Source organism: Diorhabda carinulata, chromosome 2 (genome assembly GCF_026250575.1).
Source record: "Diorhabda carinulata isolate Delta chromosome 2, icDioCari1.1, whole genome shotgun sequence".
NCBI classification, from domain to species: domain Eukaryota; kingdom Metazoa; phylum Arthropoda; class Insecta; order Coleoptera; family Chrysomelidae; genus Diorhabda; species Diorhabda carinulata.
Window position 1 is genome coordinate 6046334 of NC_079461.1, and position 18694 is coordinate 6065027.

At 32.6% G+C, this 18694-nt stretch overlaps 2 protein-coding genes across 4 annotated transcripts in view; one reads left to right on the top strand and one right to left on the bottom strand.

Annotated features, from left to right (window-relative positions):
* Positions 1-12203, top strand: part of LOC130903462 (cuticle protein 70, isoforms A and B-like) — a 50819-nt gene extending 38616 nt beyond the window's left edge. Inside the window, exons 1-3 of one of the 3 annotated variants that reach the window (XM_057815566.1) lie at positions 10366-10402; positions 11736-12054; positions 12110-12203. In XM_057815566.1, coding sequence (XP_057671549.1) covers positions 10391-10402; positions 11736-12054; positions 12110-12144 — 366 coding nt within the window. In that variant the 5' untranslated portion in view covers positions 10366-10390 and the 3' untranslated portion in view covers positions 12145-12203. Of the gene's footprint in view, positions 1-1791; positions 2053-10365; positions 10403-11735; positions 12055-12109 lie in introns of those variants that run through there. The other 2 variants (XM_057815567.1, XR_009060746.1) reach the window with 2 other exon arrangements.
* Positions 12204-13045: 842 nt separating this feature from the next.
* On the bottom strand, positions 13046-17911 carry LOC130903902 (uncharacterized). The gene is made up of 3 exons (XM_057816274.1): positions 17776-17911; positions 17177-17684; positions 13046-13389 (listed from the first exon to the last, which is right to left on the bottom strand). The coding sequence occupies exons 2-3, from the start codon at positions 17459-17461 to the stop codon at positions 13090-13092; spliced, it is 585 nt and encodes a 194-aa protein (XP_057672257.1). The 5' UTR covers positions 17462-17684; positions 17776-17911; the 3' UTR covers positions 13046-13089.
* Positions 17912-18694: the final 783 nt, after the last annotated feature.

The window sequence follows — 18694 nt, forward strand, 5'->3', positions numbered from 1 at the left end:
TTCAAGATAAAGGGCGAAAAAATTTACTTACTAATTAATTATAATAATAATTAATAACTTTATCAATACTTTATACCAACATCAGTTATTACTTCATAATTTTCAAATAAAAATATTCCAAAAACGGTATACAGTATCGAGTTTTATTATTAAGAGTACATTTTGGTGTAAAATTGAATGATGTATGAGTTCAGTTGAAATTTTGCTTAATAAATCTAATATTGAAAAAGTTATGTTCAATTCTACTTGGTACGAACCGTGTAACTAACGCCCTCTATAAGAGTCAGACATAAAAACAAATTCATTGGATGTATAAACTTCCAAAATATATTCGTATAAAATTTCAATACTATGATGATAGGAGTTGACGCGAAATCGTAAGAAATGTGTATAATTTTTTCTTTTTTTTTTCTAAATGTTCTTGATTTTAGGTTTCTTCTGTCTTAAAATTATTTTTTTTTTAATAATTTTTGAGATATTGATAAAAAATTGAGGTTTTGAATTAACTTCATTCTTTATCAAAATATAATATTGACACTGACAATTTGTGTATTTATATCAATGTTTTTTCTTCGACGCCCTTTATCTAGAATACGGGATCACCTTTTTTGAATCACCCTGTCTAACATGATGGGGTTATTTATACAAATTGCCATTTTATTTAAACATGCCCAAAAAATGATTCAATTTTCTATACCTATAGATCCAAAACAATCACAATCAGTCAATCAGCAATACACTTAATTCCTGAATTATCAATATAAGTTACTTTGAAGTGTCTCAAATAGATTTTGTTTGAAATCATCCCCCGGTTACGAGGAATTAAACAATTATTAAAATGTGTTTTTGTTTTAATGCTGGACACAAAGTGAGAGGCTCGTTAGATTGTTTTTCAGAGAATTTGCTAACTTCAGAAATGGCCCTGATATAGGAAAGTTTTTTCCTCTGCATGTCTAGGGTTGTGGTGGTTTTTAGGAAGGGTTTGTTTTAGTGTGGTTCGCTGTGTGTATCAGCTTGCCACAACGGGAGGAGTATAAAATGGGATAAAAAAATATCGACGACCCAGCATCCTTTTTTGGCAATAAGAAACCTGCAACAATGACGATTTAATTTTAGAAAAACTGTGAAAGTTTTACCTTTTTACTTTTACTATTACTGATATTCAAAGAGTTAAGGTGCCTGGATCGGGAATCATTTTATAGCTTTAAAAAACATTCCTCGCCGGAAAATTGTGATGTTTGAAAATAGTCATATTTCATAGATTTTCAATTTCAATTATCAAATTATTATAACTTTGGTAAAACTGTTGATTTTCGCAATTTTGAAAACCATTTTTTGAAATATAATTTTTCAGCGAGAGTTATGCTTTTTTAAAGCTGCTATTATCATCCTTAAGCTCTAGCCATCTTAACTCTGTAAATCGATCTAGAATTTACTTCGAAGTTTTTTTCTAGCTTGAGCCTTTTCCAAAGGTACAAAACTCACTTTTCATCAATTTTTTCTACCATCTACCCGTGGTTTGAATCTTGTGTGTTAATCATATTGAACATCTGTTATTATTTTTCTGGAGCTGTAATCTGATTAAACGAAATTATGTTTACATACAGTGTGGTCCATTTATATTGAAAACGTACATGTTAAATCTGAAGTTATTAATCGATTTTAACTAATTCTACATATGTGTTTCCTATCTAAATATGCAGAATTGGAAAAATACAACCAATAGCCAAATCCTAAAGCAATTACGTATACAATTTGTTTTACTATTTAAAAATATTATATTTGTTACAGTTGGTACTTGCCGTGCTACTTTGCACCGTCAACGCTGGCATAATACTAGATCACAAACCTGTTATTGCGGTTGCTCACACGGCTACTTCGCATCAAAACAGCAACTCCCTTTCTATCAATCCCGTTCCGATTGTAGCACATAAAGTAGCTGTTGCTCATGCTCCTGTAGCTATCGCTCACGCTCCTATCGCTGTAGCACATGCACCAATAGCCATCGCTCACGCTCCTGTCGCTGTAGCTCATCACTCTGTTGCTGTCGCCCACCATCCTGTAGCTGTTCTTCATCATTAGGCCATGAAAAAGATACTTACTAAGAGATGAGCAACAAAATTATTTATTATTGTATTATTCTGTAAATATATTCAATAAAGTACAACAAGAAATGCGTTATGAATTTATTCTAATTTCTATTGCACAGGAATTGGCTTTAGGAGGGCAGCACTGCGCCATTCTGGAATACCTACGATATTTGGAGGGTCCAGGAGCCTTCATTCAAAATTCCTTAAAAATTCGAGTTACCTTTAAAAATGATATAGGAAATAAGAACAAATCATAAGCTTTGAAGCTTTTTTAAATACAGTACAACTTTGATAACTTAAGTCTCGACAACGTAATAAAGTCTATAAATTCATAAAATGATGTGCTTCCTTTCCCTTGGAATCCAAAACCTCTTTTACTTTAAAATACGAACCCTCTATAACGAATAATGAATAATTTGGGCATCGCACCCCAGCAACTAAAAGTTTAAACTATTACAACCTTTGTAACTTCTATCATCAATGAGTCAATAATGAATGTACAAACAAAAAAGGTCACTGCAGACAATTGTACTCTAAGATCTAAGACAGTAACTTATTTTTTTGTATGTATCAGTAGCTTTCAGCCTTCGATTGGAAATGAATTCAAAAGGAAAACTAAAAGCACTAACATATGCTGATAAGTTAAAAATTATCGAAGCAGTGGTTTCCAGAGAAAAATTGTTGCGGTCCACTTTGGAACACATAAGAGTACATTATCCATCAGGAGCAGGAATCGAGAGAAATTGCTGAATTCCTAATTCAGAACAATGCTTTTTACAAAGTTTAGCGGACCTATACTGAAGGAAAAGTAGAAGAGTTTGTTAAGTCACTGTAAATCTATAATTTTAAAGCTAACAATGGTTGATTAGAAAATTTCAAGAAACGATATGTTCTGTTTTCAGAAAAGTTTACTTTCAAAATGAAAGTGTGATCAAAGAAATTTGCAAATATTGAAAAGATCGATTGAATAGTTAATTGAATGGATACGACACAAATGTTTTAACTCTAACGAAACTGGACTGGTTTTCAAATATCTTTCTGACAAAGCATTAACATTTGAAAATAAAAAATGTCATGGAAGGAACTCGTAACATTCTGCTTTGTACAAATACTAAAGGCACAGAAAATTTTAAGCCATTAATGTTTAGCAAATCAAAGAGACCTCGTTGCTTTGCGGACTACAGATCACAGAAACTGGATTATTAGTTCGGTCAATTTAGACATTCGAAGTTACATAAAATCCCAATAAGCTGAATTTTAGTGAAATTGTTCAAAACATAATTATAAACAATGTCGAGAAGTTCCCCATTATTCCCGTGTATGGAAAAAATTTTATTCAAGGTCAAAGGTCAAAAAAATAAGTTTTTCCCGATTTTCAGCAAAACGGTAAGTTTTATCATAAAAGTACCTCAGACAAAAATTGTAGATCATAAAATTATCTATAAAAAATGTATCGATACTTTTTCTCTTACGAGCCACCGTTTCTTAGACATAACGATTCAAAAAGTTATAAAAGTTGTTATCGTCATAATATGCACTAGTATACTTAGCGCGTTTTTTTTAACGTGGTTTCCCCAGTAGGCCTACTCCATGGGTCAGTTGTGATCCTGTTTAATGTAAAACTATTGCAAAATAACGGAAATTTTCAAAGATTGGAAAAGATAAAAGCGATGTAAATTAAAAAAAAGTGTTGAAGTTCATTAGTCTGATAGTTTCAAATTCTTGTTCTTCTTCTTGATCTTCTTCTTGTTCTACTTCTTGATCTTCTCCTTGTTCTTCTTCTCCTGCTTCTTCTTCATCTTCATTTTGGATGCAAGTAAATTGCGTCAATAGCGATGTATCGCATGATACTTCGTCGGAATCAAACGAATCCTCCATTGTTTGTGATTCAATATTAGAGCACGACCGGCCTTGACAATTTGTACATGCCAAAGAACAAAACAGTCCGACTTTTTTGCAACCACATTTAGCACTGAATCCCTTTTTGCAATTGCAAAAAATAGTGTTCAGAAGTTTTTCCGGCGCAGGTAGAAGTAAAGTTTCAACTGGCTCTAATATATTGTTGACCAACTTCCAATCCCAGTCTGTAGGGTCTAGCTGATAACCAAGCCACACTTGAACTTGGTAGTATACTCGAAAAAGATGTTGGTGAGCAGCAACTGAGGTTGGAGGAAGACAAACTAATTGAACTTGTTTTTTATTTTTAATATTTTTAACGAAACATGCATATCGATGCTTATCTAAACAGGTAGTTTTTTACGAGCTCCGTACATAGAAAGAAGAAAGCGGCTGCCGTTGGTAATAACTTCTTGTTGAGTTGAATGACTTTTTTTAAAAACTTCATCACACTAAATTAAATCTTGTTTTTCAAACATCTGATTGATGCTGAGCTTTTCCTGGTTTTAAGAAAAAACTAGTTTTTTCAGTTGGCGTTCGAGCAGTGAGTAATCAACATCTTCACCAACAACAATAGTTGTATTTGTCAAATTGAATTGCTCTATATACGTGGCGTACTCATGCATATTATGACGATAACAACTTTTTTAACCTTTTGAATCCTTATATCTCAGAAACGGTGGCTCGTAAGAAAAAAAGTATCGACACATTTCTTATAGATAATTTTATGATCTACAATTTTTGTCTGAGGTACTTTTATGATAAAACTTACCGTTTTGCAGAAAATCGCGAAAAACTCATTTTTTTTACCTTTGACCTTGAATAAAAATTTTTCCATACACGGGAACTTCTAGAAATTGTTAATTATGTATTGAACAATTTCACTGAAATTCAGCTTGTTGGGACTTTATGTAACTTCACTCTCATTTTTTGGTCTAAATTGACCGGACTATATAAAGCCTGGATGACTGGAGAACTTTTAAAAAAATGGCTTATTGAAACAAATGATTACCGAAAACAAGGAAAATTCTTCCCTTCATAGATAACTGCACATTCTGACGTGCCTCCATTGAAGGCTACTGAAGTTCAATAACCGAAAACATTGTGAAAAAATGATAACTAATATGAAGCGATTTAACATCTAATGCAGTGATTTCAACCTTGTGGTTGCAAGAAAGTATTGAAGTGGAGGGCGATAAAGCGCCTGAAGAATGGAATAAGTGTATGTTTCACATAGAAATTACTTTAGAAGAATTCGTCACATGCGATGATGAAGAAGCTACAATGGGAACGTTAATAAAAAAAGGAATAACGTATACCGTTATTCATGGTGCTTAGAGATATTATATAGACGAAGATTTCCTCCAACGATTATATCTATCAGCGAAACAAGGAAAGCTGTAAACACTTTACGATCTTTTATAGTGCAATGCAGCTTTATTTAATATTGGAAATAAAATTGATGTAGAAATTGTGAATAGTTTTAAACAAAGAAATTACTTACTTTTTTATGTAGAATAAAATAAACTTAATAAATCTACCTTTAAATATGAAATAAAGTGTATGTATTAACATTTCAAAGTTTCATTTGCATTTAACTTAGCTCGTATATTTCTATAAATTATAAACTTAGCTCTGTGAGTAAAATTATAAACCAATAAAAACTGAAATGTTTCGAAATTGCTTGCTCACAGTTCCAGCTTTTCCGCGAGTCCCACTCAGCATTTAAATGTGTCTTGTTTAGGTTAGGTTAAGTTAGGTTAGGTTGTGTCTTGTTGGTGTGGTCCAAATCAGACTTCTGAAATGAATTTGATTACTTTTTTTTCTAAACTCAGTTTTAGAGCGTTTTTAGATGCGTGGAATCGATTTTTCGAGGGTGCCGTGTCCAAATCTGGTCAAGTATTTTGTTATAAACAATTAAATTGCTTATAAATCTTAAACAAAGAGAGATATGAAAAAAATTTTCAAATAAAAAAGATTTTTTTAAAAAAGATCTACAAAAAGGTATCCACGGTTTTTAGCAAAAATCAATATTTGAAAATTTATCGTTAATATAATGCAAAATTTTTACAAAATTAATGTTTTCCTCACTTTATCGATCGTTACTTAGTTCCCACATGACGTAGAAAGATTTAGAGCAGCTCATTTTAAACGTTAAAGTATAAGCTTCAAAATAAAATGTGGAAGACCTTGTAAATATATTTTGATATTATATTTTTGAGACCATAAAAAACTAATTTCAATTAAGTTACTGTAAAGAAGTAATCGCGGCGCGCCTCAGATCGGGGGAACGCACTTTAGCCTCTGATCGCGCAGTTTAAACCCTGCACAACTAAGGGTCGAACAATTCAAGCTACTATAAGGTGCATCTCGTTTTTTTAAATTTATATACCTTTTAAACACTTAACTCTAAACAAATCACGATGCTTTTTCTGACGAATATTTGTACATTCAAGCTTCAACGTTTAAAATGAGCTGCTTTAAACGTCATGTAGGAACCAACTAATAACCGATGAGGACAAACGTAAATTATGCAATATTTTTGCATTATATTGACGATAACTTTTCAAATATTGATTCTTTGCAGAAAAACTGTAGGGATCTTTTTTGTAAATCTTTTTTATTTGAAACCTTTCTTCATATAATGTCTCTCTTTGATTAAGAGTTATAAACAATTTAATTGCTTATAACAAAATACTTGACCAAATTTGGGCTCGATACCCTCGAAAAATCGGTTCTATACATCAAAAAACATATGAAAACGTATAAACGGCAGCGGTACTATTTATAAAACTATCAATTTACAATTATTATAAATTCTAACCAGGAAGTTCCTTTTTACGGTAGCCTTATACCAATTTCATTTTTGCCGGGTTATTTTTCATCGGTTTTAAACAAAAACTGTCATATTATTGCAATACCATATAGTTAAACATTATTAATAATACATTCATTGCGTTACAATCGCGCATTTTCTTGGAGAACAACAAAAATTAGGATAAATCGGTCAAGTAAACTGTTCGACTCAAGATCTAAAACGTCTAATAAAACATACAGGACCGGATACAAATATAATTTTTGATATATAATACAATTTAACCGAGAACAAAAAATGATTATATATTCTATTATGAAATTATACAAAAGGAATTCTATTAAAATGAGAATAAGATTATCAAATGTAAATAATATCAACTGTTTCTATAGAAAATACCAAATGTTGTAACCATTTTTTGAAATTTCTCGAAAAGTCTGAGAACGTCTTATAATCGCAATGAATCTTTTCGCAATAGCTTTAAGTTTAGAAATAATCTAAGAAATCAGACATTTGACCCCTCTGAATTACTTTGAAAATGCAAAAATGCGACTGGAACCAGTTTCAAGTATTCTGTTGAGCGAAAATTTATTATATAATTGTGACGAATAATCAAAAATAATCGTAACTCGATTCTTAAAAACCACTCGAACTAGGCACTAGTGATTTTTGTCAGATTTCGTTTCTATTGAAATCGATTATTTTCAAAACACTGAAATTATATCTGATGATTCAGTCAACAAGTGTGATCTACGAGGATGTCTGGGACCAACACGCAAATTTTGGATAAATATATATTAATTTTCGAACGTAATCTCCTTTTAGATCCATACACTTTTTCCAACGATGTTCAATACCCTTTTTATAATAAGAATCGTCAAGCTCCTCAAAATAGACATTGACTGCCGACATCACCTCTTCATTGTTGGCAAATCTTTGACCATCGAGCCATTTTTTCAACTCTAGATCTAGCGAATAGGGTGTATGAGGTAGCAATACAAACTTTTATTTAATAATTTTCGTCATTGCAAGAACGGATCTGTAAGCATTGTCTTAATGAAACTACACTTTCTTCTTAGCCAAATAAGGCCGTTTTTCCTAGATTTCTTCGCTCAAACGTTGCAATAAGTTCGCATAAAACTCTTGTTGATAGTTTTTCCTTTTTCAACATAGTCAATTAACCGACGTCATGATCTTGCCTGCAGATGGAACGATCTTTGCTTTCTTTGGAGCGGGTTCTCCCTTTTCAGTCCATTGTTTTCATTGTTCTTTTGATTTGAGTATGAAGTGATGGATCCAAGTCGATCAATGGTCATGAACCGACGCAGAAATTCGGCTTCATTTCTCTGAAATATTGCCAAAAACTCGAGGAAAACATCTTCACGGCGCTGTTTTTGTTCCATTGTGAGCAAACGCGACATCCATCTTACGCACATGTCCAAATTTTCAGTTAATATGCGACGTACCGTACTTTTTGAAATGCCTATTATGTCTGCTACCTCGCGCACTTTCAGCTTTGTCAATTTTCATCAACATTTCTGGAGTCGTCACCTCATTTGCTCGACCACTTCTCTGGTTTTCGTAGGTCGTACGGCCTCGTTTAAATTCTGCTAGCCAATATTTTACTGTTGATACCGAAGGAGCAATCTCACCCAGAGTAGAATCTAGTTCAGCTTTTAAATTGGTTGGGCTAATGCCTTTCAAATAAAAGTATTGTATCACATAACGACGACCAATTATTTCCATGTTCACAAAGTCACTGAAAACTTTCACTATTAATGGCTGCTAAACAAATACAATGATTCCGGAAAATTATAAAATCATTTTTGGACTAATGCAAAAAGACATCTTAAAAGTAAAAAATTTGATAAAATACAAAAAAATTTCTTCTATTTCAGCTATAATACGGCTCAAAATAAACAACACCGATAAATAAACTTCATTTTTTATACACTTTAATGAATTTCAACGATCTTTTTGTAAATTATTTTGGCTTCGATTTTACCATACTTTAACCTATCAGATTTATTTTAACTGCCTACTCTTATCAAAGACGACTATGCAATACTTCTATCAAAATATCCTGATTCGATTCGCCAGGAGTCATAAATTTCTTTTTCCATGAGAGAATTAAAGACAGCTAGTGGACAAACTACATAAGCGCGCAGTCCCAGACTTACAGAATCGAGATGCAGCCATCAACACATCTGTACATATTAAAGACGGATGTAAAATAGCAGATTCGGCTAAAAAGCAACAAATAAACAGTTTGAAAATAATGAGAAGCACATTTTTAGAATTTATATATAGGGTTTTGGACTTAGTCAATAATCAAAATAAAAAGTGAAAAATAGATGTTTAAAAATGTTGGAAAGCACTCCACGAATTTATAATAGTGACATTCATCAGTAAGTTTATTCCATGCCAAAAATTTAATTTTCACTTTTTAGTTAGATTATTGCTAAAAACCTATTTTCTAGTTCTTTTTTTTTAACAAATGATATGAAGTAAATTTAGCAACATTGCCAATCCGTGGTCAGTCGAAATAAGTATAAAATGAACATTTAATAAACTATCAAAAGTATTGGAAGCCATGAAAGAAGTTCCTCCAGCTATTGATGTGATACCGATTATCTTTTATATCTGCTTTGAGTTTTAAATCTACTCGGAATTTAACAATTTAAAAAAATAGAAATCGAAATTGGAAAGGACGATGTGATCCAAGCACGTTGAGTCACTTTCATGGATGGTATGTCAGAAACTTTCCGTTGATCTATGCACATGATTCTCAGGATTCCATTCCAAAAATTACTATTGCTTTGCAAATTTTCTCTCTAAATTTTTGACAGAACCATATGGTGCATTGTTATGCTTTTGTTTAATACCAACAATAATCGATTTTAGTTCAGATCCAATCTTGTACTTTAATGTAATTATTTTATTTAAATTGTCGTAAATCTTGGTCTTTGGTCTTTAAGTATGATATTGATAATAGATGCAGATGATGACAAAGTTGAAAAATTATAGTAAAAGCTGGTCATACAGGAACTACTGCTTTTTAATAATTAGTAGGAAAATCCGCTATGTGATAGTGATAAACAACTTAACCTCAAATGTGGTAAAAAGATAGACTTAGCACGGCGACAGCAGTGGTTATTGTATTTAAAAATATAGACGAATGTGGACGGCATTTTTCTGTTTCTCCTTTCTACAAAACTAGATTTTCGAGTCTTATTATATGAGTTTATGATAATTCAAATTTTAAGCACATTTTTTGTTTTAAACAATTTGTAGATTCATATTTCGCATGTGCAAAGTCGTTCCTGTACTACCATAACTAGTAAAAGTAGTAATAAGGTTTTTATCCATTGTCGAGGACTAAATTTGAAAGACTTTTACCCCCCTCATAACATCTATTGGGCTAGTACACCGATCTAGTTAAGTGATTCTAATAAAGTTGATTCATGCAGATTCGGTGGGGCGTAACGCCAATCCCTATAAAATAATGGAACTAACACATGGAGATCATAGTGTAAAACTGTGTATTATCTTCAATATATTATATTTGAACTCTACAGAAAATATCAAAATGTTCCGAGTGGTAAGTTTTACCGTTTTGACAAGTTTTTTATATACGACTAGCGGGGAAACCCGGCGTCACACAGCTCAAAATTAAATGTCTATAAAACCAGCCATAAATGTACTCAATCTTTGTACCATAAAATGTACGTTTTATTTATAATATCTGATTTCAAAGGATTAATTAATATGTATTATAAATCAAATTAGAAAGTTTTTTTGAATGAAAAAATGTTTTTGATTGAACAAATACATATTCACATTTTTATAAACTATTGCAGTTTTTCAATTTTGGCTCACTGCTATCTGTTTAAGTTTTCTCGATCAAAGTATTTAGTATATACTAAATAGAAAATAATTATTTTGCGAACAATGCAGAGAATTATGAATCAACAACTACAATCAGTAATTTTTGTAGTACCTTCCAAAAATTGTAAAATATCAGAATATATTCTAGACCACTCTGGAAAAAATTTTAAATATTGTAAATAAGTTCTACTAATTGTAAGTCTAATTTACGCCATTCTGCACATTCCTAAGCATGTATGAGTCATACAATGTATTGTATGTACAATATATGAAATCATCTATATCTAAACTTTTCGGAAACTTTAATCAACTTAATATGGAAATTGCAAATAAACGACTTCTTAAAATGAATTCAAACAATTAAGTTGAATAACAATAATTCATGAAATTCCTTGTTTAAACTGTGAAAAAACAAAAGTGACAGCAAATTATACCCCGACAGATGTTCACTTACTGAACATGTATTTTATGCCATTGTAGAATAAATCTGCCAGAGTATTAACAACATAAAATACCATAGTACCATCGAATCAAATAACTTTGCTGCTAAAGAAACCCTTCTCAACCCCTGGGTCAACAATATACGGCCTCTCGGCTCAAAACCCAAGAGGAAACACCCTTATCCGCCCCTTCGGCTGCTAGTAACAGCATATGACGACCTCCCAGAAATCTACCCTAACTTCCTTGATAATTCTCCATTACCATCAAATAAAGCCACACCCACCCTACACATTCTTCGTCGATCGTCGGTGTTGCAGGTTTTCTGCGGTTTACCTACAACCTGGTGAAATTTATTTATATTCAATGTCTTTTTGAATACTTTCCTTTTCAAATAAATGAATTTAGCATTCTTCTTTTTCCACACGTTACTCAAATTCACCTCAAAGTGAAATTAATACTAACCATATAATTTAAGATTGAAAAGGATTTGAAATAAGTACCTTAAAATTCAAATCAAAATTGTGTCACGAGATTGCTGATTCAATAACAAATAAACAAACAACGACACGATGTGAAGAATTTTTAGAAGTATTTTTTCATTTTAGTGTGTTATCGCTATGATTATCTGCAGCGCCAAAGCCGGCGTTATCGGTCTAGGATCTTACGATGGTCACGGTTATCTAGCTGCCGCTCCAGTAGCCGTAGCTCCACCTATAGCCGTTGCTCATGCCCCTGCAGTAGCTGTAGCACACGCTCCAGCTGTAGCCGTTGCTCACGGAGCGACTTCCTGGCAAAACAATAACTTGCTAGCTCTTAATCCAACTGCTGTTGTTACTAAAGTAGCTGCTCCCGTTGCCATTGCCGCTCCTGTCGTCGCCAAAGTAGCTGCCCCTGTAGCTTATGCTCCTGCTCCATGGGCACTTGGTAAGAAGAGAATTATATAAGGAGTAATTTTATTGATATAATTATGTTGTTTCAGGTTTGGGAAAAGGTGTAGGTTTTGGATATCATTAAACTGGATTTCAAAAAATTACTTCATTTTCAACAATTGAAACTTGAATATCTGAGTGCATGAGATGAGCAACATTGTGTCAATTATTTATTATAGAATAAATTTTAGTCGAAAAATTATTTTTAGTTTTTATTTCTCACTTTGAATATTTATATTTTAGCATAAATTTCATTGAAAATATGTTGAAAGAAATTCGAAAAAATCGAGTGTCAAAAATAAGCTTTTTATTCAAAATAGAATATTAGTAACAAAGCATAAATCCAATCTATTGTAGGAATATAACTTTTACACCTGAGGGCTCACCATAATTAAATAAAAAACAAAAATAAAAAAATTCTAAAATAACCAAGAAAGACATTTTTGCCATCTTTTTCCTTAAAATAGGCGCTTACGTTTACGATAACGTCCTTGTACGATGAAAATCTCAGTAAAGTAAAGTGAAATTTTAAGGTTATGAAGCAGCAAAAAGTATCTGGGGGCCTGATCTGGCGGTAAACCAATTATATCTCAAATAACGGTCACTTTTCCGGCCCTGGAATCGATCCTTGCATTCTTCAGATTTACTGTTTGCAATTACTGTCTTTTTCTTTTGATGAGGTAATTGTGGATCCAAATTTCATCTACAGTTATAAATCTATGCAAAAACCTAACTCATTTTGCTTAAAACGCATCAATAAGACCTGAGAAATAGTCATTCGAGAGCCCTTTTGGTCTAGAACGAGTAAACGCTCTGACATCTTCAAGTTGAGGTCGAAAACTTTTTAGACAGCCTTCGTATATATTTTGTTTTATCTTCGTTACATAGTGTGTGAACCTAGCCAGTTTATTTTAGGAATATAACTTCTACATTTTACATCTGAGGGCACACCATAATTAAATAAAAAACAAAATTGCTATGAACAAAATTTATTCAGCCTATTTACACATCACAGAATATCCAATAGTTTTCAAAGTAAAGGTGCAGCGACGTAAGGAGATGCATATCTATAACTTGCTATCAAAGGAGCCGCTGGAGCTGCAACCAGAGAAGCCGCTGGTGCTGCAACTAGAGGTGCTGCAGCATAAGGAGCGGCGGCTACTAGAGGAGCCACCCCGGTTGCTAAGGCGTTGTATTGACGAGCAAAGACTTGGGAACTCTGTGCGGTAACTACTGCTGGAGCTACTGCTAGAGGAGCTGCAACGAAACTTGGATCTGGTTTGGCGACTGGGTCAGCCAAGGCAGCAGCAGCAAGAGCTAAGATAATTACCTGGAAATGAATTTTCGTAAAGAAATATATAAGTTGAAATTTAAAAAGTAGTTATGAGTGTTAAATCAATATAAGTATTGAAAGGTTGAAAAAATATATAGAGATATTATAAAAATGAATGTTTCAAAATAGAAACTGAAATTTTCCTCAGAAGTTCAACAACTTAACGATGCTGTTAATATGTTAATATTTTATTAGATATAAAAGCTTTACATTCGAGCAACTTAAACAACTAAAAAAATGCCAAAGATATTTTTCAATATAGTCTTCTTTAACATATTAACTTATTTTTCTTACAGTGACATAATTTTTACTGTATAAAATAAAAATACTTACGTATTGAAACATGTTTGAACGTTTAAATGGTTTCGATATGTTTATTTCAAACGAAACAAATGCTTTTATATCGATGTTAACATGGCCCCACCCTAACTCAAAAAATTATTAAGTATCTATGCTTTTAGGTCACTTTTTCAATTTTCGTAAGTCTCCAAAATTGATATGCGAAGCATCGTCTTGTTGGATGAAACATTTGTAATAGACATAGTCATGCAATAAAATACTTTATTATACAACGATGTCGCGTTTGGAATACAATCATGATTATGAAAAGTATTTTCTATAAAGTGAAAATCTATATTTCTATAATCAAATATTAAAATCTGATTCGGTTCATTGTTTGAATGAATCACAGCTAAAAACATTCTTTTATCAAAAACCAGTAACTTTAAATGATTAACAAGATTCTAAATCTTTACAATAACGTAATATTATATCATTTTCTTATTATTCTGACTATTTTACTAGCGTTTTTTTAAAGTTGCTGCCAGAAATTTCTGGAATCTTCCAGAGCTCTAAGTTTTCACACACTAGTATTTTCTATGCCCCAAATTTTGTGAAAAATTCCCTTTTTTGCTGTAACTTTTTTTCTTTTGATTTTACAAAAAAATTACCTCAGAACAATCTTTTAGATCTTCTTTTGAGAATTAATTTTACCTATAAGTTTTTTAAATTTGACTAATTTTTGTGGGTCATATAGCACTCCAAAAGTATTGGAGCGCTTCAATACTCGCGGCGAAAACGTAGCGTTTGCTTTAATTTTATATATATTTTTTTCAACATACTTTTTCAGATTTTTCGCAGCATTCCTTTATTATTTATTATTTTTTATTGACTTTTTTCCCGACTTAGTAGTCCGTAGGCGCGTTTTCTTACGTGGCCCAGTAAGTCTAATCCACAGATAACTTTTAGATGAGGTGGTTTTGGGTATGATTACATTTTTCTGTAGTTTTTTACTAGTTAATCTATTTTACTTCTTTTTGATGGTGCAGGCTGTGCTTCAGGACCTGAATCAATGTCAAAAGTGAAGGTTTAGGGAATGACGGGAGTTAAAATTGGAGTTATAGCTGGAAGTTCATCTTCTAATTCATTTTCATTCTGTTACTGCAGAGTATTTGAGTCGAGTTAATGTATATTTCCTATCTGCTGCAACCAAGCCAAAACTGTATCAAAAAATCACCTCCACATATTTGTAGTTGGGATCCAAAATGATGAATATTATTTATTTACGATGAATTATTAAACTATCAACATATTTTGTCTTCAAAACGTGTCTATGTTAATAGTGAAACCATGTTGTTTGACACTTTCTTCCTTCGTGATCAACGCTTGCATCTATATACATTTTTTAGTAGCTTTGAATTACCAATAACTTCTAATAACTTCACTTTTAGGAAAAATATTAAAAAAAAATATCTTGGTTCCAGAAGTACCTGGCTCATCAATGAAAACACACAAATTTTGGATAAATATATATTAATTTTTGAACGTAATCTCCTTTTAGATCCATACCCTTTTTCCAGCGATGTTCAATACCCTTTTTATAATAAGAATCGTCAAGCTCCTCAAAATAGACATTAAATGCCGACATCACCTCTTCATTGTTGTAAAATCTTTGACCGCCGAGACATTTTTTCAAATCTGGGAACAGAAAATAATCCAAGGGAACTGAATCTGGCGAATAGGTTGCATGAGGTAGCGATTCAAACTTTAATTCATTAATTTTGGCCATTGCAATAGCAGATTTGTGAACTGGTGCGTTGTCTTGATGAAACTACACATTCTTCTTAGCCAAATGAGGCCGTTTTTTGCTTGATTTCTTCGCTCAAACTTCGCAATAAGTTCGCATAAAACTTTTGTTGATAGTTTTTCTTTTTTCAAGATAGTCAATGGAAATTATCCCACTTGGATCACAAAAAACCGACGTCTTGACCTTGCCTACAGATAAAACAGTCTTTGCCTTCTTTGGAGCCGGATCTCCCTTTTCAGTACATTGTTTTGATTGTTCTTTTGTTTCGGGTGAGAAGTGATGGACCCACGTTTGATCCATGGTTATGAAACAAGGCAAAAATTCAGCTTTATATCTGTTAAACATTGCCAAACACTCGATGGAAACATCTTCACGACGCTGTTTTTGTTCCCTTTTAAACAAACGCGGCACCCATCTGACGCTTATATTAAAATTTTCATTTAACAGTTGATAACGAAGGAGTGATCTCGCTCAGAGTAGAATCTAGTTCAGCTTATATATTGGTTGAGCTACCGCCTTTCAAATGAAAATATTGTAAATTTTTCACATGTTTACAAATTCTAGCAACTATCGCCATCTCTAGGTCAGGCTAGTTACTTCAACGACTAGCTTAAAAAATGAAAGACTATAAAATTCGAACTTATTACAACATTTGAGCAAAGAATTCAAGCAAAAACGGCCGCATTTGGCTAACAGAATGTGTTGTTTCATCAAGATAATGCACTAGCATACACATCCATTATTGTAATGGCCAAAATTAATGAATTAAAGTTTTAACTGCTCCCTAATGCACCCTATTCACCAGATTTAGTTCTTTCGAATTCTTTTCTGTTCCCAGACTTAAAAAAATGGCTTGTTGGTCAATGATTTTCGAACAATGAAGAGTTGATATCGGCAGTTAATGGCTACTTCTTGGACCATCCTCGTATAGTTTCCAAAAAGCCCTTATGATTCCGAGGTTGACCCTTATTATTGAGATATAAATGACTAGACTAGACTAATAATTTCTAGGTCAATGTATTGCAAATATATCCATTTATATTTACGTATCGTCATTGAAAGTATTATATGAAATATTATCTAATAATCATTGTATCATTCTCCAATCCGATATATTGCCTTGATATTGAAAAACTATCACGTATGTCAAGAAATTAAATCGAAATTTCACATTTCTCCGTAAGTAATATTGAGTAGGTATATAAATATTTAGCATCTTGTGAATAGAACAGTAGTCTTTCGATTGGTTTGTTATTGTTACTAAAATGCATTCAAAAATTGTAAGTAAAGTAAACTAAATGTGATTAAAGACCAAATAGTCATTTCTGTGGATAAAGTCGGTTGAACCTTTAACCTTTAATTACTATAAATTTGAAGTACTTATTATAATATTTTTAACTTTCTTAAATGAGATGACCAAATTGTATTTTTGCTCACATAATTAATTTTTCTCGTTGTAATATTTTAATTTTGATGAATGCTGTCTATTTTTGTCAATAAGACTAACCAAATTTTAAATACTTCTCTCGCCATTTTAGTTTGTTAACATTTTTCAGTCAATAACCATAAATCTTGCTTCCAACATTCAAAAATGTATATTTAAAAATAAAATTGAAATCTTATGAAAAATAAAAACAGCACATTGAAAATCTAATGTGGTTTTATTAAAATTTTACAGGTATTGTTACTACTACTTACCATAAATGTACTTGAAATTAAATCCAGCGTAGTTCCTGTAGCACCACCTTTAAGATACACTTTGATATCACCCCAGAACATACGACCATTTGCTGCCCAAGTTAGCACATTCACCAAAGGCCTTGACGTTTTATCGGCACCTTTGGCAGCAGGAGTTTTAAACCCACCAGGAATTGTTACTAAAACCATTGGATTACCACCTTTAGTTCCAGGCCCAGCTCCCATTGCTCTACCAGGGCCAATTCCACAACCTACATTTTTCCCTGCACCATTACCTGGTCCCATTCCTGCTCCAATCGCATTACCTACACCTGTTGCATCTTCAGTTGCATTACCTGCACCTGGAGTATCTCTGCCTTTTGCTGCACCCTCCTATGTTCCTGCAGCACCTGCACATGTACTGCCATTTCCTAACGCCAGATCTGTGCACGCAGTAGCTCCAGCTGTAGGACCTACACTATGGTAGGTCTGTAGATAATGTTAAGATACGTTTTTGTTTTCGCATTGACTGAAAATTTGAGAAAAAATGTTTTTTTGTGATATTGTTTAAATTTTCTAAAATAAATAATTATTTTAAAAAATATTTATTTTATCCTTACCTTATGTTTTATAACCGGTTAAAAGTTTTTGCCAGTCTATATTTCACGTGATACACAACAAATATACGATCGATTTTGTTATTTATATTTTAAAAAATACATTCAAATAAAAATTTTGACATTCTCTGTAACAATTTCGACGTTATAATCGTCGTCTACTTGATTCCATTCGTTTTTCAGGATTTTCCAAAGATTTGAGGTGGAAGTAGACCACTGCTTTCTGACCTCGCTGTCAAATTTATTCCACAACAACTCATCAGGTTGAGGTGAGGCGACTGTGATGGTCAAATAATTACTTCCAGTACATTCTTCCTTTCAAATTCTTTCGAATACTCTTTGTACAGCTTCAAAGAATGCTTGGGATTATTGTTATGGTGGAAAATAAATTTTATGCAAATCAGGCGCTGGCCAGGACGTACAACATTTTCCTTCAATTTTTTCATAGCCTCTTTTCTTCAAAATCCTTCCAATTTCTATCAGGTCTTCAGTCGCTCTTTCTCTAAAATATTGTCAAAACAACACCGAGCCTGTCTTAGACCCAAAAACCTCAAAATTTTACTCATCATTCCATAAAACTCTCTCCCATTCTTCATGCGTTCAATTTTTATGTTCTTTAGCCCACGGCGACCACTTAATTTTATGTTGACGTCTTTCTTTCTTTTCTTTGCTGCCACCCTTTCAATCTCCTTTTCACTGCAGAAGTACTCAAAGGCAGATCCCTAGATTAGTTGATCTTAGCTGCTATCTCTGGGTCCGTTAATCGTCGATCACGGTTACTGATCAATACAATACGTTCATCTTCAGCGGTTGCTGATTTTCGAGGCCACCCTGAACTTTTTCTATCGCAAAAGCTCCTCGTGGATGCATATTTTTTGACTTTGCGTTTCACAGGGCAAACTGGGACTAAGCTACAATCATA

Coding starts and splice junctions, on each gene's coding strand:
- LOC130903902 (XM_057816274.1), bottom strand. CDS start 17,461: ATGGGACCAGGTAATGGTGCAGGGAAAAATGTAGGTTGTGGAATTGGC. Junction 13,390..17,176: donor TAATTTCAAGTACATTTATG/GTAAGTAGTAGT, acceptor ATTCATTTCCAG/GTAATTATCTTAGCTCTTGC.